The 23,243-nt window shown below is 41.5% G+C and overlaps 1 protein-coding gene and 1 pseudogene across 2 annotated transcripts; both read right to left on the bottom strand.

Moving 5' to 3' along the window:
- Nucleotides 1-4,040: 4,040 nt before the first annotated feature.
- On the bottom strand, nucleotides 4,041-9,944 carry LOC115200097 (ectonucleoside triphosphate diphosphohydrolase 4-like; annotated as a pseudogene).
- A 5,081-nt stretch (nucleotides 9,945-15,025) lies between these two features.
- On the bottom strand, nucleotides 15,026-17,690 carry chmp7 (charged multivesicular body protein 7). Of its 2 annotated transcripts, none has more exons than XM_029762824.1 (11): nucleotides 17,610-17,690; nucleotides 17,164-17,449; nucleotides 16,880-17,051; nucleotides 16,602-16,787; nucleotides 16,313-16,446; nucleotides 16,150-16,198; nucleotides 15,937-16,056; nucleotides 15,696-15,794; nucleotides 15,537-15,594; nucleotides 15,180-15,416; nucleotides 15,026-15,090 (listed from the first exon to the last, which is right to left on the bottom strand). In XM_029762824.1, exons 2-11 carry the CDS (start codon nucleotides 17,445-17,447, stop codon nucleotides 15,035-15,037), a joined length of 1,395 nt encoding a protein of 464 aa, XP_029618684.1. In that variant the 5' UTR covers nucleotides 17,448-17,449; nucleotides 17,610-17,690; the 3' UTR covers nucleotides 15,026-15,034. The 2 variants fall into 2 exon arrangements, with proteins under 2 accessions (XP_029618684.1, XP_029618683.1); XM_029762823.1 differs by having other exon boundaries at nucleotides 17,614-17,690.
- Between the last annotated feature and the right edge of the window lie 5,553 nt (nucleotides 17,691-23,243).

Genomic DNA, 23,243 nt, shown 5'->3' with positions numbered 1-23,243 from the left:
TTGCCTTGATGACAGCTTTGCACACTCTTGGTATTCTCTACCAGCTTCATGAGGTAGTCACCTGGAATGCATTCCAATTAACTGGTGTGCCTTCTTAAATGTTAATGTATGGAATTTCTTTCCTTCTTAATGCATTTGAGCCAATCAGTTGTGTTGTGACAAGGTAGGGGTGGTATACAGAAAATAGCCATATTATGGCAAGAACAGCTCAAATAAACAGAGAAACGACAGTCCATCGTTACATAAAGAAATGAAGGTCAGTCAATACAGAACATTTCAAGAACTTTAAAAGTTTCTTCAAGTGCAGTCGCAAAAACCATCAAGCGCTACGATGAAACTGGCTCTCAGGAGGACTGCCACAGGAAAGGAAGACCCAGAGTTACCTCTGCTGCAGAGGATACATTCATTAGTTACCAGCCTTAGAAATTGCAACCCAAATAAATGCTTCACACAGTTCAAGTAACAGACATCTCAACATCAACTGCTCAGAGGAGACTGTGTGAATCAGGCCTTCATGGTCGAATTGCTGCAAAGAAAATCACTACTGAAAGACACCAATAAGAAGAGACTTGCTTGGGCCAATTAAACACGAGCAAGTGACATTAAACCGGTGGAAATCTGTCCTTTGGTCTGATGAGTCCAAATTTTAGATTTCTGGTTCCAACCGCTGTTTCTTTATGAGATGCAGAGTAGGTGAATGGATGATCTCTGCATGTGTGGTTCCCACCGTGAAGCATGGAGGTGTGATGGTGCTTTGCTGGTGACAATGTCAGTGATTTATTTAGAATTCAAGGCACACTTTAGCAGCATGGCTACCACAGCATTCTGCAGCGATACGCCACCACATCTGGTTTGCGCTTAGTGGGACTATCATTTGTTTTTCAACAGGACAATGACCCAACACACCTCCAGTCTGTGTAAGGGCTATTTGACCAAGAAGGAGAGTGATGGAGTACTGCATCAGATGACCTGGCCTCCACAATCACCCAACCTCAAACCAATTGAGATGGTTTGGGATAAGTTGGACAGCAGAATGAAGGAAAAACAACCAACAAGTGCTCAGCATGTGGGAACTCCTTCAAGACTGTTGGAAAAGCATTCCAGTTGAAGCTGGTTGAGAGAATGCCAAGTGTGCAAAGCTGTCATCAAGGCAAAGGGTGGTTATTTGAAGAATTTGTTCCATCACTTTTTTGGTTACCACACGATTCCATGTGTTATTTCAGACAATGTAGAAAATAGTAAAATAAAGAAACCCTGGAATGAGTAGTTGTGTCCAAACTTGGGGGTCACTTAGCTTTTCTTTCAAAAACAAGGACATTTCTATTTTTTTGTCCATTAAAATATCAAATTGGTCAGAAATAGTGTAGACATTGTCAAAGTTGTAAATGACTATTGTAGCTGGAAGCGGCAGATTTTGTATGGAATATCTACATAGGCGTAGAGGCCCATTATCAGCAACCATCACTCCTGTGTTCCAGTGGCACATTGTGTTAGCTAATCCAAGTTTATAATTTTAAAAGGCTAATTGATCATTAGAAAACCCTTTAGCAATTATGTTAGCACAGCTGAAAACTGTTGTTCTGATTAAAGAAGCAATAAAACTGGCCTTCTTTAGACTAGTTGAGTATCTAGAGCATCAGCATTTGTGGGTTCGATTACAGGCTCAAAATGGCCAGAAACAAAGTACTTTCTTCTGAGACGCGTCAGTTTATTCTTGTTCTGAGAAATGAAGGCTATTCTATGCGAGTAATTCTAAGAAACGGAAGATTTCGTACAACGCTGTGTACTACTCCCTTCACAGAACAGCGCACACTGGCTCTAACCAGAATAGAAAGAGGAGTGGGAGGCCCCGGTGCACAACTGAGCAAGAGAACAAGTACATTAGAGTGTGTAGTTTGAGAAGCAGACGCCTCACAAGTCCTCAAGTGGCAGCTTCATTAAATAGTACCCGCTAAAACACCAATCTCAACATCAACAATGAAGAGGCGACTCCGGGATGCTGGCCTTCTAGGCAGAGTTGCAAAGAAAATATTAAGATGGTCGAAAGAACACAGACACTGGACAGAGGAAGATTGGGAAAAAAGTTATGGACAGACAAATCTAAGTTTGAGGTGTTCGGATCACAAAGAACATTCGTGAGATGCAGAAAAAAATGTATAGATGCTGGAGGAATGCTTGACGCCATCTGTCATCATGGTGGAGGCAATGTGATGGTCTGGGGGTGCTATGGTGGAAAGGTGGGAGATTTGTACAGGGTAAAAGGGATCATGAAAAAGGAAGGCTATCACTCCATTTTGCAACACGATGCCATACCCTGTGGACGGCGCTTAATTGGAGCCAATGTCCTCCTACAACAGGACAATGACCCAAAGCACAGCTCCAAAATATGCAAGAACCATTTAGGGATGAAGCAGTCAGCTGGTATTCTGTCTATAATGGTGTGGCCAGCACAGTCACCGGATCTCAACCCTACTGAGCCGGATCTCAACCCTACTGAGCAGCTTGACCGTATGGTACGTAAGAAGTGCTCATCAAGCCAATCCAACTTGTGGGAGATGCTTCAGGAAGCATGGGGTGAAATGTGTTGTGTGCTTTGATAAACTATCCCCTTTACAGCAGTAAAATAACAGCTTCTAAAAACAAAGCCCAGTGAGTTTGACAGTATATGAAGAGATTCCCAAATTAAATTGTTATCTGCACACTGTCACTTCATTGAACTGAGGATACAAAGTTTTACTCTACTGTAGCTCTGAGCCCTCAATGCGAATTCAGCTGATGTGGACTGGAGCGTCTCTCCAGTGATAATACATTAATAAATATTGCGCCATTGCAGCTCTGATAAACGCTACCTGTTCGGCAATAGGGTTGGTGGGAAGTGAGGGAAAAAAAAGGACTTAGTGCAACAAAAGTCTACAATAGATCAAAACAAACTTAGAACAGTGGTTTCTGAAGAGCTGGAAGTAGTTACCTGCATATTTTTATTTAACTAGGCAAGTCGGCTAAGAACAAATTCTTATTTACCATGAAGGCCAAACAAGCCAAACCCGGACAAACCAAACAAGCCAAACCCGGACGTCGCTGGGCCAATTGTGCGCCGCCCTATGGGACTCCCAATCACAGCCGGATGTGATAAAGCCTGAATTCGAACCAGGTACTATTGTGACGCCTCTTGCACTGAGATGCATAGTTTTAGTTCTTCTGTGACGCAGCAATCTAAGTAAAAAATAAGCTGTCAATCAAAGTATGACAGGTGCCCGTCAGAGCAGTAAACTTTGAGGGTGAACAGAGGTGCACACAACATTCCTCCCCACAACCAATAAACATTCACTGATCATGCACCCAAAATGCAAACAGAGACACTAGAAACAATGACACCGAAATTAAATTGCATCAGGATAATGTGAAAGATAAGTGAAGTGAAACTCTACTCAAGAACAGTGAATCTATAAATATGTACTGTAAAACAGCAACTGTTCCATCATCGTCCTCATAAACCTTCTATTGTCTTGTCAAATTCATTCAATGCTGTCCACCTCCATTCAATGCTGTCCACCTCCATTCAATGCTGTCCACCTCCATTCAATGCTGTCCACCTCCATTCAATGCTGTCCACCTCCATTGGAAAAAAAACAGCAGTTTAGGGGTGTTCTTTCACAATATGCCGTTTTAGGAATGACTAATTAGGGTAAGTTGTGAGGCAGCTGCCATTTGAACCTTACAGGAAGCTTGAACAAGCCTGCCTAACTGGACCAAGTACGGATGGGACCTACAAACTTCAGGCAAGGATAGTTATGCTCTTTGTACCTCGTTCACATGTCCAGAAACATAAAAAAGGCTTATATTGATATCATAAAAAATACATTAACAAAGAATTTCATGGATGGTGCAAACTCAACATGCAATATCTCCCACACCAGTTCACCCCAATGCTGTCTGACGTCTGTTCATTGGACTCATTCAAAATCCAACTAAGTTTTAGTCTCATTTCCAGCTGAGAAATGAAGACCTTAACAAAGATGCAGGTAAATGGATTCCAGCTGTGGAAGAAAAGGATGGTTTAGGAGTGACAGATGTGAAGTCTACAGGGTGATAGGGAGTGGGTGGGATCTGAGACCCTCCTCTAGCCACTCAACAGAGGGGGTGCAGCGTAGTGTGGTACAGCTGTGGATACGTCGGAGGCGCAGCAAGTAGAGCAGGATGGATAGGAGGACAACCAGGAAGCAGGCCAAGAACAAGTAGTGGTTGTTGGCAAAAGAGAAGCTGTGACGCCAGTGGGAGTGGACTCCTTTCAGGCTCTCCTGCTGAATATCCCTTGGAGAGGAAGGTAAAAGTGTGAGTGAAGGAGATTAACTATTTTTCAACGTCTCCATAACCTAATCAGCTAAAATATATTGGCTATCACAACGTACAAGCATAATGAAGTGTGACAGAGCAAGAGTTCTCTTACCTCAAAGGCATAAAACAGGTTCTGTAAAGGATGGCTCCAAGAGTCCATTGTACCTCTATCATAGACCAAAAAGGCAGTCCTCAGGTTTTTGTAGTCCGTAGGGAAGGAAAAGCCTGTGTGGAATACCTCATACATCCAGGCTGATTTAAAACACTGGTACCTGCACACAATACATCAATGTTAACATGAAATCTCCTTGACAACCCTTTACCATTACTGGACTCAAGTCTTACTAAAATAGCCAGAGCCAGTGGTGGGACTTACTTGAGCCTGTGAACATCAGCGTGAGAGGCATACAAGCCTGAGTCAAATCGCTTTTTCAGAGTTCTCCACTGGGTGGCGCAGTAACACTGCAGATGAAGCGCAAAGTAAATATGTAAACAGCCACACTAACAGCAATTAGCCTAATCTTTAGTGAAATACATGCATTTTACATGCAGTTAGAGGACTGCCATCTACAATGAAGAGATGCTGCTTTGCTGTGGTAAGGGCACACCTTGGCAGCACTGGCATACTTTGAGGAGTTAAAATCCCCGCCCATGCGCAACACATCCTCTGTGCAGTAGTAGAACTCAGAGAACCCATAGAACTGGCTGTTGGGGTAATCAATGGGAGGCTGGTAGATGCCATTGAGGGAAGAGTGAGTCTTATTGGTGTGGTTGAGGAAGGGCTGAAGCAGCTGTCTACAGTTATCAAAATCCCCCGTGCCAAGCAGGTGGAGTTTCCGTGTGGCTGGCCCCACCTCATCCTGCAGGTCTGAGGGTACACATGGGTCCAGGAGGGGGGACTCTCCTGTCTCACCTACATGCTGACCCAGGAGCCTAGACAAACAAACTCAAATGAGCTCTCCATAAAGACAAGCAACAGCAGCACTGAACAATGTCAAACTAGTACACTCTTTACCGGTATCATAATTAGCAAGTGTTGAAGGTTCGTACTTGTTTTTAGCCCAGGAAGGTACACATAGACCCGGTAGACATGCTCTGTCCGGTGAACATCGCAACCCAGGTTGAACTCGGCAAGCAAATTTTTGGCCACTTCCTCCTACATAAAATAATAACATTCAATATCAGCCAGGAAATGGTTCTCTATTATCTAAGACTAAGTCTACACTAATATCAAACATATTAATTGATTAATGCTACATATATACAGTGCATTCGAAAAGTATTCAGACCCCTTGACATTTCCACATTTTGCTACGTTACAGCCTTATTCTAAAATGGATTAAGTAAAATGTGGTCCTCAATCTACACACAATTCCCCATAAATGACAAAGCAAAAACATTTTGAAATTTTAGCAAATTTATCAAAATAAAAAACAGAAATACCTTATTTTCTTAAGTATTCAGACCCTTTGCTATGAGACTTGAAATTTAGCTCAGGTGCATCCTGTTTCCATTGACCACCCTTGAGATGATTCTACAACCTGATTGGAGTCCACCTCTGGTAAACTCAATTGATTGGACATGACTTGGAAAGGCACACACTTGTCCCACAGTTGACAGTGCATATCAGAGCAAAAACCAATCCATGAGGTTGAAAGAATTGTCCATAGAGCTCCGAGACAGGATTGTGTCGAGGCACAGGTCTGGGTAAGGGTCACAAAACATTTCTACAGCATTGAAGGTCCCCAAGAAGACAGTGGCCTCCACTATTCTTATAATGGAAGTTGAGAAGCACCAAGACACTTACTAGAGCTGGCAGCCCAGGCCAAACTGAGCAATCAGGAGAGAAGGGCCTTGGTCAGGGAGGTGACCAAGAACCGATGGTTACTCTAACAGAGCTCCAGAGTTCCAGAAGGACAACCATTTCTGCAGCACTCCACCAATCAGGCCTTTATGCTAGAGTGGTCAGAATGAATCAACTCTTCAGTAGAAGGCAGGTGACAGCCCACTTGGAGTTTGCCAAAAGGCACCTAAAGGACACTCAGACATTGAGAAACATGATTTCCTGGTCTGATGAAACCAAGATTGAACTCTTGGCCTGAATGCCAAGCATCATGTCTGGAGGAAACCTGGCACCTCCCCTACGGTGAAGAAAGGTGGTGGCAGCATCATGCTTGGGGATATTTTTCAGCAGCAGGGACTGGTAGACTAGTCAGGATCGAGTGAAAGATGAACAGAGCAAAAGTACAAAGAGATCCTGGATGAAAACCTGCTCCAGAGCGCTCAGGAGCTCAGACTGGGATGAAGGTTCACCTTCCAACAGGACAACAATCCTAAGCACACAGCCAAGACAATGCGGGAGTGGCTTCAGGACAAGTCTGACTGTCCTTGAATGGCCCAGCCAGAGCCAGGACTTGAAGCCGATCGAACATCTCTGGAGAGACCTGAAAATAGCAGTGACGCTCCCCATCCAACCTGACAGAGCTTGAGGGGATCTGCAGAGAAGAATGGTAGAAACTCCCCAAATACAGGTGTGCCAAGCTTGTAGCATCATACCCAACTCGAGGCTGTAATTGCTCCTAAATGTGCTTCAACAAAGTACTGAGTAAAGGGTCTGAATTACTTAGGTAAATGTGATATTTCAGTTTATTTAATACATTTGCTAAAATGTCTAAACCTGTTTCTGCTTTGTCATTATGGGGGATTGTGTGTAGATTGATGAGGGAAAAGAACAATTTAATCAATTTTAGAATAAGACTAACATAAAATGTGGGAACATTTTAGGGGTCTGAACACTTTCAGAATGCACTTTAAAAACCATTTACTTAAAGAAACTTGGACCAAGACCATTCCGCATATAGCAAAAGCTCCAGGTGAATTACGTTCAGTGTAGGGCAAAAACAATGAGAAGAGATGGTAAGCATGCAAATTGTCAAAGAGTAAATTAAAAACCATAGACAAACCAGTCATGGATGTTATGCATGATGGCTCTCAATGCATTATCTTCATTCAAGTTTCAAAGTAACACATTGTGGCTAGTATTCTATTGCTAAAGCCCAAATCCTGTTATGAAGCCATGCAGCAGGCTTATCTTTACAGCAGACCTGCAATAGTCCACCCTGAATGGAGAGGACTTCATCTCCAGAGGACAAACATGATGTTTACAGGTTTAACCAGGGAATGAGTGGTGGGGCTGAAGAGAAAATGGGTGAGTGACAAAACCCCAAAAAGAGAGCACAAAAAAGTGAAATTGTTGTTTACCACCTGTTGTGGAAAAGCAAGCTTACAGTTTTGGGCACTTCGTACGCTATCTGTGTGGAGACGCCACCCATGTCCAGAACACCGGCGGTCCGTGTCCTCACCAGCGCCTCCTGCTGGTCACCTCCTGGGACCTGCACCTCTACTACTGCATCCCTCTCTATAGGAAGGATAGAAGAGCAGAAGGTCCCATTGAAGAAGGGAGACAAAGAGGAGTGTCAGAGGTAAGTAAAACAAGGGAAAGAGGAAATTAAAGTCTTCAATGTGAATATATGCAGGTCTCTTAAGGAAAGTTCTTTAGATACTTACCACTACCCACATGATTAAACTTTCCAAGGACGAAGTTGATTCCAATCCATGCATACACACCTGTCCAAACACAAGAAAGGACAATTCATACAGAGCTCTATGCTGACTTAAAAAGGAGCATGTGTACCCCTCAGTTGAAAAACAAAGAAATGTAGGGGCACAATGAAAAATATTTGCGCTAATAAAGCTAGAATTCTTACATTTTTCTAGACGCACTGGTGCTCCTAAATTACAATTCTAGGTCACACAGCAAAATATTTTGCCGCATATGAGAGTAAAATGGTCACACTGTAGAGCCCGGTCATATATTCCAGAATTTCTACTGTTAAGTTACAAATGTTCAACACTGAGCATGATGACATTCTCCATCAGAATGGTCAGTGTTTAGCTTGCCAGCTTCTATAAAACGGGTTAGCTCACCTTCCTGCTTGCCAGAAATGACCTCCACATGGGAATCAGAGAAGAGGAAGTTGAAACGGACAGGGAAGTCAGTCCGTAGATCCTCAAGAAGTGCCTCCTGTTGACTGAAAAAAAGTATACAAGCCAATTTCAGCATGGTCACAGTGGTGTAAGAAAAAATTACTTTATAACTTCCATCTCAAGATGAGAAATACTCTCAGATGTGGTGGGTAACTGTACCCATCAGGCAGCACCCTCATTCCAGCTGTGCACAAGATGTACAGAGGGGTCTCCTGGTGCTTGTGTTTAGGAATGTGCCAGGCAGCAAAGCTCAGCAGGGGGTGGATGTAATCACTGGCCTTCTCTGGTGTTTTTGCTAGTGTCGAGATACCTTAAAAAAATAACACCAGAAAGTCATGACCATGGCTCAGTCTTTCTTGGATGGAATGGATGAGTTCTTTAAACTATTTAAAAAAACATGTATATTTTAAATTCAATTTAACTAGGCAAGTTAAATACAAATTCTTATTTACAATGATGGCCTACCCAGCCACACCCGGATGACGCTGGGCTAATTGTGCGCCACCCTATGGGACTCCCAATCATGTCCGTATGTGATTCAGCCTGGATTCAAACCAGGGACTGAAGTGTCGCCTTTTGCACTGAGATGCACTGCCTTAGACCGCTACTCAACTCAGGAGCCCAATGTCAACTAGAAGCCAATGTCTTCTACATTATGAAAGAACAGTGAGAATGTGTGCATGTGGTTATTCCCAGCAGCACACTAGTCATCAGCAACCAGGTATGCCTCACCTGGTTTGATCTTCATGACCACTGGCTTCCTGTGCTGATCTCTCATCTGTCGGATGTCAAGCAGGTCATGGGGATTACCATTGTGCCTGGGCCAACAGTACACAAACACCCTGGAACCACTGCTGCCGCAGTCCACCACCAGACCATAGTTTAGGTTGTGATTACTGGTGTCTGTGGGCTCCACATCTGTGACCCTCGCCAAGTGTCTTGGTGAATAGTTGAACATTTAAGGCCAAAGTCAGGCAAAAATGTACTTCAATGTTTTTACAGGAATACATAAAGATAAATAAAAAGGCATACACAGCATGTGTCTTCTACAAACAACTGTGGGACAAACGTATATCTTCTAATGTGGTACAAGAATCTCACCTGTGGAAATAGTTGTCCTTTCTGTTCCAGCTGTCCTGGCCCTTTCCCGTTACCAGCAACAGGTAAATCAGTCCCACCAGCAGACCAAAGAAGAGCAGCTGCCTGAATGAAGGTAGTGGTACACGGGGTAGAACCAGGGGTGACAGGCTGAAGTGCCAGGAGGCTGGGAGGCATGATAAGCTGATCCTGTAAGAAGAGAAACCTCAGTATGTTTAAATACACTGACTAGTCTATATAATAGCGATATTGCATGACTGACGACCACGGCATAGTAATTAAAAGGTTGAGCAAGATGTGAGTTGCTACATTTTGCCAAAACATGTATTGGTCTTCTACTCAGTCGGCCGAGCCTACCTTCCCATGACGTGAACTGTGTTACTAGTTCACTGGATGAAAATCCAATGGGCCACTGAAGACCGGATGTGTTGGCTTCGGACCGTCACCAACATTGTCCCACCTGCACATGGTCTTGGTAAAAGAATATAAAACACTTGAGCTACAAGATATGCTGTCATTATTACTGAAACCAACCCATACTAAACGGTGACATTTGGCCACCAGCGCATGCACCACTTTTGCCACATAATTTCAATGTCTCAAGAGGCTAATTGGTTCCTGAGTATTCTGATAGCTTTCACGGGTCCAAGGCAACTGTGATAGTACAACTCCCATATTGCCACAATTGAAGAAACATTTGCAAGTTCATTGGAAACAGAAACAAAACTGAACAGTGTAGACATGACTGCAATACATATTTGGTATATACACTGATATTGTTATCATAACACCCAACCCATTAGTCGATCTGAAAGTGGCTTTATATAATCTATAAATGCACTTGTCAAACTTATTCCGCCGAGTGTCTGCGGGTTTTCGCTCCTCCTTTGCACTTGATTGATTGAATTAAGGTCACTAATTAGTATGGAACGCCCGTCACCTGGTTGTCTAGGTCTTAATTGAAAGGAAATAAACAAAACCAGCTGACACTAGGCCCTCCATGGAATGAGTTTGACGCCCCTGTATAAATGCATTTAAAAAGGAAGTCCCTTTTAATCCAGGGTTTTACAACAAAGGTGTCATTGTACGCTGATGAATCATGCTTTCTTTTAAATCCACAGCCTCATAGAGGATCTAGATTACAACCAAATTATGGTAAATGTACTATATTACGTATTGGATCACACAAAAATACAACTTTTACATTACCGTGTAGTTTACCAATAAAAAGGTCTGATGGTGAAGTGGATATACTCCGTATACATATCCCGAAATAAATACATGATCTCACTCCAATGAATTTGAATAGAAAGTCAGCAAAATACATAAAAAGATCTTGCTACCATGTCTATTTGTGGAAAGATCACCCTGATTAACTCTTTAGTCACATCGCAGTTTACCTATTTGCTTATGGTCTTGCCTACACCTAGTGAACAGTTTTTAAACTATGAGAAAAAAGATACAATTATATTTGGAACAGCAAGCCAGACAAAATTAAACAGGCCTATCTATATAATTAATATGATTTCGGAGGGCAGAAAGTATTACATATTAAGGCATTAGACCTCTCACTAAAGGCTTCAGTCATACAAAAGTTATACTTAAATCCGAACTGGTTCTCTAGAAAATTTGTAAGAATGGCTCACCCTATGTTCAAGAATGGCCTTTTCCTTTTATTCAGATTACAACCTCTCTCTTTCCGTTATTTGAAAAGGAAATCATCTCCCAAATATCGCTATTTTTAAAACAAGCCATAGAAAGTTGGTTGCAATTTCAATTTAATCCACCAGAAAAGACAGAACAAATAATACAACAAATATTGTGGTTAAACTCAAATATACCAATTTATAAAAATATATTATTTTTAAATAAAAATATTTAAAAAATGTATAATCTTCATAAATGATATCAAAAATAGGACTGGTGGAGTTGTCACACATGCAACAAACAAAAACATAAGGAATGTTCTGCTCCACCCAAAATTACAACCAACTAATTGCAGAATTACCGCAAAAATGGAAGGGGGAAAAGTAAGAAACTTGTCTGTCGGCCTGCATTAAAATACCATAATTGCTTAAAGAAAATTGTGATAAATAAAAAGTACACCAGTTTCTTAAGGACCAACAAAAATGACAGCGGTGACATCAGGGTTGGATAGGTTACGTTCTAAATGTAATCCGTTAGTTACAAATTACCTGTCCAATATTGTAATCAGTAACGTGACTTTTGGATTACCCCAAACTCAGTAACGTAATCCGATTACATTTATTTACTTTTAGATTACTTTCCCCTTAAGAGGCATTAGAAGAAGACAAAAATGTATATTACCAATTAAAAGACATCTATTTATGGATAAATCAATGTTAAAGTTTACATATCTGGCCATATATAGATGTTAAATTTTACTTTCTGGGTTGGTTATGTAGGCTTCTTCTAACCCATCACTTTCTACTACATATAATAATAATATATTTACATTAAAAACCAAAGACTATCAGAATTCCAGTCATTCCAATAAATGTTAAACCCCTTGATCTTCAAGAATAGGACTTTGAAATATGGAAATATAGATTAGCCAACTTGTTTTACCTGAGCATAACCCCAAAACTAAGGACTTGTTAGCCAGCCCTACTCAGTTGTTTATGATTGTTGTCATGGAGAATTGATTGGGCCCATTGATTCGAGTTGAAAAATAAATGCTGGCTCATGGAATGGCATGCTTTGAGCACTAATGAAAAGTGCTATTTACATGTGAAAAATGAATGCCATATGCTGCATTTGCTATAGGCCTATTGTTTACCTTTTTGTTGGTGACACTTTGATATCTTGTTAAAGGGCAAATGTTAAAGGGCAAATCCACAGATGAAACAATAACAAAATGCCACCCCGCCTGTTTTGGTAAAAAGCTGAGGGATGGGCCTGGAGAAATGCCACCACTCTCAGATTACTAGACAGAGCTATGGATACAAGGACTGGCCATCCATGATATCAAAATGATTGTTTTAACCATGTTATTAGGCTATAGTGTGTGTTTACATTTACAATGTTTACAGAGAAAAACAACTTGTATTTTGGGTTCTAATGGAGTGTGATAGTTGAACTAAGCTCATGAGGCATTTATAACTTATATTCTTCAAGAATCAATGGATATATATACAACATTTATAAATACAAGTACAGATTGGCCCTTTACATTTATCAAAAGTGTGCGAGTTTGAGCATGTGTTCATTAGGCTTATGGATTTATTTTATCAACATGAATTAGATTGAGCAATAAAAGCCCCACTTTTATTCCATAGGTTGGGACCCGGACTATGAATCTGTTGCAAGAGAGCATTTTTCGCTGGCTGTCCACTGGTTTCAAAAACAATGATTAATAGGCCGTTTAAACTTCTTGAATTGAACCATTATGGGTTCAAATACAGATTTGTGAACAGTCATCCACAATCCATAAGGCTCAAATAGCTACATGAGAGAGCAGCAAAATGATTCATATCAATGCGCTACGTAGATAGCAATAAGTGATATGTATCGCCGTAGACTACACCACTGCGGTCATCCTTACCTCCAAGCGTTTATTCAAATTGTATAAAATTTGGATGCCGACAGCAGTCGCACTATTGGAAGACATAGCTTGGACTGTAGCCTACAAAAGCCTAGTCTTGCTCTTTTCCCGCGATTGATCAAACACATTTTGTGTGTCATCATAGTGGTCTTTGATTTGTGATCAGACTCGCTCAGGTGGAACAAACGTAAAAATGTACGCATTTTTTCAAATGCTGATTTGAACGTCATTGAGATATTTTTTTCCGGAAACATCCTTTCTGAATTTAAAAGTAATCCTCGAAGTAATCTAGTTTTTCAAAAGTATCAGTAATCTGAGTACAATGCTTGTAACGTAACGGATTATTTACCGTTTTTTGTAATCCGTTACCCCAACCCTGTGTGCCATATAGATTGCAAAATAGTTGGGAAGAGATTTTTGACGTACCGATTCCATGGCACATGGTTTATGAACTGATACACAAAACTCCTTTTTCAATTTAAATTATTATACAAAATTCTTGCAACAAATACAATGTATTTATATGGGGGATACAATCTTCCCAGCTCTGCAGATTTTCCTGCGAGGAGGCAGAGTCATTAGATCATTTGTTTTGGTACTGTCCATATGTAGCTTGTTTTTGGCGACAGGTCCAGGAATGGCTGAAGAATTGCAACATTTACCTAGAGCTAACTCTGCAGATAGCACTACTGGGTGATCTGAAAAGTCATAGTCAATCAATCAATAATATACTTTTAGCAAAAATGTTTATTTTCAATCTGTAGAAACAATGAGAAAAAAAGGTTCTGAACTTTTGTGAAACAGTTCAGTTGAAAAATGCATGGCAAATAGAAATCCAATATGGTGGTGTTAAGAGATAGATGGGAGGGGTTGAATGGAGATAACTAATGTAAAACATACTTTGTCTGTAAAATGTACATAGGTTCAGAACTTTTGTGAAAGAGCACAGTTTGAAAGACATGGCAAGTAGAAATCAAACCAGATGGACATCAGAAATAGATGGGTGAGGTTGAGGAAGGCCATGAGTAAAAAAAAAAAAAAAAATAGAACTATTGGAAAATAGACTGTGTCCATAAAATATATATAGTATGTATAAGCTGGAAGTAGAAGCCTAAGCGTTCTTGTTCACTAGTTTACTCCAATTAGGGGAGGGGTGATAGGGTTAGAAAGCAATAAAGGAAAATATTTTTTTATAAGATATATATATTTTTTTTTTATAAGATAGATCTAGATTTTTTTTATAAGATAGATATAGAGATATATACACACACACTACCGTTCAACAGTTTGGGGTCACTTAGAAATGTCCTTGTTTTTGAAAGAAAAGCAAATTTTTGTTATCCATTAAAATAACTCAATTGATCAGAAATACAGTGTAAACATTGTTAATGTTGTAAATGACTACCATAGCTGGAAACGGCAGATTTTTTTATTTTATTCATAATTGCAAAAGGGTTTTCTAATGATCAAATAGCCTTTTAAAATGATAAACTTGGATTAGCTAACACAACGTGCCATTGGAACACAGGCGTGATGGTTGCTGATAATGGACCTCTAGATATTCCATTTAAAAAATAAAAATGTAATCTGCCGTTTCCAGCTACAATAGTCATTTACAACATTAACAATGTCTACACTATATTTCTGATCAATTTGAGGTTATTTTAAATGGACCATTTTCTTGCTTTCAAAAACAAGGACATTTCTAAGTGACCCCAAACTGTTGAACGGTAGTGTGTGTATATGTATCTATATAAATAAAAAAAAATCACAGAAACATATATGGCGGATTGGAAGTGATGCTGACAATTACATTGATGGAAGCTACAATCTGCAATATTAAAGCTGATCTACCCCCTTTAAAAAAAAAAAGTGATCACAGACCTATGTTACAAAAGACATATCATGCAATTATTTTTGATCACCATGCCCAGACACTCTTTGAGGGTCAGGGATCGTTAGTGCAGCTGACTTATTTTATTACTGTTGTCACTGTGCAGGCTCAGCCCTCTTCACTGGAGAGGTAGGATATTTATGTTGAAGACCTATAGGGAGTGATGAGTAAACAAAGGTTACTTCAGTAGCCTCTTTTGTGGTAGCATTTAAAAGATAAAGGAACAAGATCGAGGCATACCTGTATCTGCAAGCGTTATGCGACTACACTCTTTGTCCAGTTCATCATCTGTGATATTGAAGTGGCTTTGAGGGACTGAGGGCAAAGCGCTCAGCAGATCATCACAAAGGGAACCAGATTCCCTGACAGGTGAAAGAGGGTGTGACGGTACTTCAGGGAGTGTAGAAGGCTCATCCAGACTAGAGTTCTCCAATAAAAAGCTTAGCTCATCCTCCAGCCCGTCTGTGTCTGCATCCACTAAACAAATAGGAATAGGATCATTGATCATTTGCCAGACTCTCTGGACATTGGCCATTTAATTATGAAATTGTTTCAACACTACAGCTAAATCGCTGTATAATACGGAATAGGACATACTTGAGTTGAGTGCTCCACCAGCCAGAATTTGGTTCACTTCATCCTGAGTGTCACACAACTGTAATATCAAACAGTGAGAAAATACAATTTAGACTGGTGTGGACATGCAACAGTTCAATAATAGCATCTAAATGCAGTCCCAGTGAAGAAGAGTCTGACCTCTTGGATTTGATCCACAAGGCTCTCAGCTCCTTCTACTGTCACATCCTTCAAAGAGAGTCGCAGGGCTGACACTCCAGCCTGATACGCCTGTATCACCTAGAGGCATGCAGAAAGATTTATATAAAGAGATCACAAGACCTTAGTTCCTGTATGTGGGACATTGGACACAAATTACCCACATAAGCTTGCTCTATTTTGGTTAGATTTTTGAATGTTAATGTATCAAGCGCATATTCACCAGTTTGTCGGTCTGTGAGTTTGCTATCTTGTCTAGGATTCCCTTCACATTTTCCAGCTGGGCATATAAGTGGTCTGCTTTCTTCTCAACTCTCTTTCGGCTTCTCAAACACCTTAGAGCCTGGGGGAGAGAAATTAATTGAGGTTTCCCCGACAGCATTTGAGTTGGTGAAAGACAAAAAGTCAACACAGGATCTGAGGATTGTAAATCAACCTGAGATTTCTTCCCTTCCCGCAGCAACACCCTAGCTTCTTCTTTGTACCTACAGACATAACACAGCACAAATCACACACAATCTTGTAACATCACATATTTGACAACATTATATGATGGGTCACATTGCACGAGACAACGCTTAATGGTGTCAGGGACGCACTTCTCTGCCTCTAGTCCCAATGCCTCCACCCTCTCTTCAAGCAGTCTCTCACTTCGCTGGAGCTGGTAGATGCCTAGGTCTACGTCACTGACAGGAGACACATGATTCTGTCCTGGCTGAGAAAACTTCACAATCTGTACAGACAAAAAATATATACATTGGCTCAATGCAACACTGATACAGTGACATTATCCTCAAAAAAATCTGTGTGAAAGCTCATAGATAATGATATGAGTTACCGGACATGTAATAATATACTCACTTAAATGAATGATTCTATTATCCTCACCTTCTCGCTTCCATGCAGTGATACTGTCACCTGCTTCTCCCTCTGCAGCTGTAGCAGAGCCATACACAAGGTACTCTCGTCAACACAGACATGGGACGACAATGTACGGAGCTCCTGGAAGGACAGGAGAGAGTGGTTGGCCACTGGGGAGCTCCGGTAGACACCAAGCAATTCTGCTGCCTTCTCCTAAAGGAAACATACAGTACATAAGTAAGAGGTTAGTGTTAAATGCTAGTTGCCCCTTAACATGTTTTAAATTAACTAATTATAATACACACCTTTACCAGTTCGATAACAACAAACAACTCCTTCAAAGTAACCCCACTGCTACCAAGAAGAGTTGAAAAGGTCCATTTTAAAGGCTTCACCAGCAACAGGCCAACACCCCAAGACACCCACCCACAGTCTACATTTGCGGCAAACTCTGACTCCCTTTGTATCTTGCCACACCTGCCAGAAATACAAACAAGTACAGTCAGGTAAGGAAAGTGGGACTATGGCACTTTTAGGTAGGCAAAATTTTGCTCACACTTTAGCAGATTGAATTTCATTGATATTATACCTGGCCATGCACTGAATGACAGTAGCCAAACCCAAAGGCATAATTCCTTTTCTCTGAAAAACCTTGTTCAGCTCCTGCAAATTAACACAGACGGTTCCGCGACTCCTGCAGATGTTAAGAATGAGTGATGTCCAGAAATCCATTTTACTGTCCCAATCTGTTGCGCTGACATCCCGGTTTTCTTTAAAGTCAGAGAACAGGAAATTCATCCGTTCATCGTCCTCCCACTCAGGTGGTAACGCTACGTCAGTAGACATTTCTTCCCCAAGATTTGATGGAACCATTTCTGTACAGCAAATGACAGTGAAACGCTAACGTTAGCTATGCTAGCAGACAGAATAACAAATATTAAGTGACCAAGGTTATATCAAACTGAGCTGTTTCACTAGAATATTCTATGATATAATTTCACCCAGATGATCAGCAAGCAACCATCTAACCAATACCTACTGCCTGTGTGCTCCACAACGTATTGTTTTGAAGTTAGCTTCTTCTTCTGCTGCAGCTGATGCTGCTGCTTCTTCTTCTTCAATGAGGTTTAACGGCGGTTGGCATCCGATAGATGTTGCATTACCGCCACCTACTAGACTGGAGTATAACTCCCTCATACTTTGCTTGAAAATAAAACATACAATCTACAAATACCCTACACTCACTAAAAACCCACCACCCTACTCCACTATTTCAATCTACCTAGTCCAACCTCAGGCCAACTGCCTGAAAGGACGAGACACCACCACTCAACACACCCTGTAACTCTTCAGACTTCAAGTCTCGTACACCAAAATACCCCTCTGCAGCTGCCACCAAAACCTCAATTTTCTGTGACTTATGTTCCATCCCTGCAGTACAGTTGATAACCATTGCATAAATTGCTAAAAATACAATCTTACTGAAGCATATATCACTTGTTGGCCTATCCCTCTGTACTGGTACAGATCTACTACTCACACCACTCCTCTCAGGATCCCTCCCCCTTGACCCATCTTCCTCTACTTTCTTCACTGCCTCGGCATATGACAACTTCTGCTCTACTCTAACCCTGGAAACCTCAACCTGCCTCTCTCACACCAGACATTTCTGAACCCCAGGCCCATGGGCACCCCTGCAATTGACACATACCACTACTTCCCCAATGCTACACATTCCTTTGTCTCATGCCCTTCTCCACACCTCTCACACCTAGTAACCTCCCTCCTACATACTGCTGCCACATGCCCAGAAGCTTGACACCTGTAACAATGTAATACATTCAGCACAAATGCTTGTATGGGATAATTTATATATCCTAACATCACTTTGTCAGGCAAAACTCAACGTCAAAACTAAAAGAGAACAGACAGCTGGTATGGCAATTGGTCAGCCTCTGACCGCAAGGCACTACAGAGGGTAGTGCGTATGGCCCAGTACATCACTGGGGCTAAGCTGCCCGCCATCCAGGACCTCTACACCAGGCGGTGTCAGAGGAAGGCCCTAAAAATTGTCAAAGACCCCAGCCACCCCAGTCATAGACTGTTCTCTCTACTACCGCATGGCAAGCGGTAGCGGAGTGCCAAGTCTAGGACAAAAAGGCTTCTCAACAGTTTTTACCCCCAAGCCATAAGACTCCTGAACAGGTAATCAAATGGCTACCCGGACTATTTGCATTGTGTGCCCCCCCAACCCCCCCCCAAACCCTCTTTTTCGCTGCTGCTACTCTCTGTTTATCACATGTGCATAGTCACTTTAACTATACATTCATGTACATACTACCTCAATTGGGCCGACCAACCAGTGCTCCCGCACATTGGCTAACCGGGCTATCTGCATTGTGTCCCGCCACCCGCCAACCCGTCTTTTACGCTACTGCTAATCTCTGTTCATCATATATGCATAGTCACTTTAACCATATCTACATGTACATACTACCTCAATCAGCCTGACTAACCGGTGACTGTATGTAGCCTCGCTACTTTTATAGCCTCGCTACTGTATATAGCCTGTCTTTTTACTGTTGTTTTATTTCTTTATTTACCTATTGTTCCCCTAACATCTTTTTTGCACTATTGGTTAGAGCTTGTAAGTAAGCATTTCACTGTATTCGGCGCACGTGACAAATAAACTTTGATTTGATTTGACAATTCTTGTTCCACCAGTCACACCACCCTGTCTGCGTCACACGAAACGAGGAGCATCACAAACACCGGGAATCTTCCCCTTCAGTTGGTCAACTTTTCCATTTACCACTACCCCAGTAATCACTCCTTTCAATGGCGCCATTTTCTTGAGAGCAAAACAATTCGCATCTTTGTCCTTGAAGTTCGCTTGCTAGCAGCTTCTTCTTGTTATTCTTCTTCTTCGGTATATTGGCAATCACACAGTTTAATCTGCATCTTATGTGGGATGGAAACAGGATTCCCCCCAAAAACTGAACAATCTACCAAATACAACAAAAAATATTTTTTTAAAGAAATAAGATAAAACTAAATCAAACAACTTTTCTGTAAAAAAAAATAAAACAGATCTGATCCCTACACAGGCTCAAGGGAAACCGTGGAGGGTGGGTCTTTTGGCGCCAGTACCCCTTGCAAGTCTTCAGATGTAAAATCCTTAAGTCCCAAAAACTTTTCTGCCGCAGCCACAATAATGTTCAGTTTCTTAGACTTCTTTGAGATTTGCACTGTACAGTTTATAACGGTGGCAATGAATGCAACAAAATCCACCTTTTTAACATACACAGTATTTTTTGTCTGGCAGAAAACATTTACTACAGGCTGTGGAGTATCCACTACTATACAGTATCTTCACTAGCATCACGTGTTTTCTCAATGCTTTTAAATCGCCTCTGCATAGGAGATTCTATTGACCATTCTAACTCTTGCCACCTCAATCTCCTTCACCCTTACAGGGCACTCCAGGAACTCAGGATCATGATCCCCACCACAATTGCAATACCTCGTCGTCCTTCTATACACCGTTCCTTAGTATACGCTGTTCGTCTGCACACAATTGAAACATGGTCAAATCCTTTGCAATCCTTACACTGCAGTGGTTTGGGGATGAAAGCTTTTATGGCGTATCTTACATAACCAAGCTTCACATGTGTATGTATTTGCTCTTTATCATAAAAACAATAGGACCGACTTTCTTCTTTTTCCACATTCACCCAGCAGGTCAGACGCCGGGCACTAACCACACCAGGAATTCTCTTCAGGTGTTCAACCTGAACATTCGTCATCACCCCTGAGATGACTTCTTTGACAGGTGCTCTACTCCGAAGTTCAAAACACAAAACTTATGTTGTCCGGATTCTTTTGAGGCCCACTGCAATCTTCCTCTGCTCTTCAGAAATACAGTGAATCAAAATAAGACTTCTCCTGGTCACTCTGACAGACTCCACCTTTCCAAGCGCATACTTCCCCATTTCCGACACGTCAAACTAGTTTTCCACATATATGCATCCTTACTCAACAAACGCATCCCAACAAGAAGTGATTCATTATCATTCACACACGTATCCTCCACTCCAATTTTAGACCATTCCCTTTTTGTTCCAGTTTTTGATACTACTGTAGTCTATTCAGAGTATTCGTCTTCACCAAATTAGCTTGACGCGCTGCTTGATTTGAACTCAGCATCCACTTCCGCCATCTTCCCACTTACAATCACCTTGCGGAATGCAACCAACTCTCGCTAGCAGCTGCCAGCTCACTTCCTCAACGTCAGATTTGTGCTGTTTCTGTGCATGTTCACGATGGTCGGAATCAGAGGGTGTGTTCGAGCGGATCACTTTTGTCAAGTCGGTAACCAAAAAGGTAGGTTGCATTGCCATTATGGTTATAAAAATTGTCCGACTTCAGACTCATGTGATCAAAGGTCATGCAGTTTTTGATTTAGTCGCCTTCAAGTCACTGCAGTTGCTTCTCACCAACTGCACCATACAGCCATCACCTGCCTTACAAAAAAAGATTGCGGTTTTGAAACTGCAGTAAAAGTGCAGTAACTGCAGTTGACTGTTGTATTTTGGATGCGGTAATTGCAGAATAACTGCAGTGTACTACAGTTATACTGCACTCTAAGTGCAGTTACATTGCAAAATTAATTAATATATATTTTGGACGCAGTATTTGCAGCATACTGCAGTTATACTGCACTCTGACTGCAATCTTTTTTTTCTCGTAAAGGCGGCATTGTGGAAGGCACTATTTGTTAACCTATCATTAGGGTGTTTTTGTTTGACCCATGCTAACCTCGTCCCCAGGCTAGTATTGCTGGCGCATATGCCGCGATCACGTCCTATCGGAGTTATCAAAAGCTCCTAGTTCCGAAATTTCACTTGAACAATGCTTCCCATTCAAGAATCACATTGAAGTTCCATTCTGAGGCGGGACTGAAACAGGAACCAACTTTGCCTTGATTCTAAAGCTACAGAGCAAGGCCGGCATTATGGGTGGGGCTTATGGGGCCTGGCCCGCCCTACTATACCTCCTTGCCCGTCCAAATCAAATATTGAAATGTTGATCATTTATTTGACCGAGACACGGCCGACAGAAAGACGCACCAATCTAAGATAAAGCATCCGAGCGAGCGAAACCGTTTCCGTATGTGTAGACCATGTATCTGATTCTGTCTGGACCAATACAGTATGGCATGTCATACTATTTCTGACCATACAACATCAGATACATGGGCTCCATTTAGTAAGACAGAGGGGCGCTGTTTTGCTCACTCATTGGCCTCTGCAGGCTCCAGTGAGAGAGTTTCAGCAGAGAGGAAGAGGTGAAGCGAGCTGTGGCGTGTATTTATTTACCAAGAAAAAAAGAGTATGACATTGTACAATTGTAAAATGTACACACGTATGATTTCAGTTTATGAGTCAGTGATATGGGAGTTGGAGCCATGTTCATTTCGACATTATAAAGACATTTTTTTATAAACAATTGCATCACTGCCATGTTGATCCTATTAATTAAGCCTTGCTGTTGGAAAACAACTAGTGTCCAACTTTTTGCTGTTGCAGATGCACCTCTCCGACTTCACCCACCGATTTTCATCTATAGTCGGCTTCATTACATGCTGACCAGACCTCTCGCGCGTATGTTGATTTTGTCCTCCCACACCAGACGCGAACAGGATACGCAGGTTGAAATATCAAAACGAACTCTGAACCAACTATATTAATTTGGGGATAGGTCGAAAAGCATTAAACATTTATGGCAATTTAGCTAGTTAGCTTGCTGTTGCTAGCTAATTTGTCCTGGGATATAAACATTGGGTTGTTATAGTCCGACAATTAATCCAGGGCTCCTGAGTGGCGCAGCGGTCTAAGGCACTGCATCTCAGTGCTAGAGCTGTCACTACAGACCTGGTTTGATTCCAGACTGTATCACAACCGGCCATGATTGGGAGTCCCATAGGGTGGCGCACAATTGGCCCAGCATTTTCCGGGTTAGGGGTTGGCCGCGGAAGGCCATCATTGTAAATAAAAATGAGTTTTTAACTGACTTGCCTAGTTAAATAAAGGAAAAATAAAAAGGTAACAGTTTGTTTTCTAGTAATCGCTCCTCCTTCAGGCTTCTTCTTCTTCTTTGGACTTCATATGGCAGTTGGCAACCAACTTTAAGGTGCATTAGCACTACCGACTGGAGTGTGGACTTCAGTTCATCTTTCAATCACCCACGTGGGTATATGCTCCAAAAAAACCAATGAGGAGATGGCACATGGGTATATGCTCCTAAAAACAAATGAAGAGATGGGAGAGGCGAGACTTTCAGCACGTTAAGCGTCACAAATATTACCAAGTTCTATTTTATCACTTGGCTACACAGACACTTGTTGACGCGCGTGAGCAATGATCGAATAACATGTATGTGTCAATTTATTTTGCATCGCTCACTCACACAACACAAGCGCTGACCATACCGCTCGAGTCGCGTGCACGAGCGTCGCAAAATACATTTACATATACATGCTATTGCAAAATAAATGTATACATACATGTCTGGTGTGGGTGGACAAGGGGCGTGTTTGAGTGGTAAGGCGAAAGCAACCAACTGTAGATGAAAGTCAAGGAGTTGAAGTAGGGGGATGTGCATCTGTGA

This window comes from Salmo trutta, chromosome 9 (genome assembly GCF_901001165.1).
Source record: "Salmo trutta chromosome 9, fSalTru1.1, whole genome shotgun sequence".
Classification (NCBI taxonomy): domain Eukaryota; kingdom Metazoa; phylum Chordata; class Actinopteri; order Salmoniformes; family Salmonidae; genus Salmo; species Salmo trutta.
Note: the sequence above shows the minus strand (reverse complement) of the source record. Positions and strands in the feature narration are given on the sequence as shown.

Coding starts and splice junctions, on each gene's coding strand:
- chmp7 (XM_029762824.1), bottom strand. CDS start 17,447: ATGGTTCCATCAAATCTTGGGGAAGAAATGTCTACTGACGTAGCGTTA. Junction 16,788..16,879: donor TTGTTATCGAACTGGTAAAG/GTGTGTATTATA, acceptor TGTTTCCTTTAG/GAGAAGGCAGCAGAATTGCT. Junction 16,057..16,149: donor GGGAAGGGAAGAAATCTCAG/GTTGATTTACAA, acceptor TCTCTCCCCCAG/GCTCTAAGGTGTTTGAGAAG.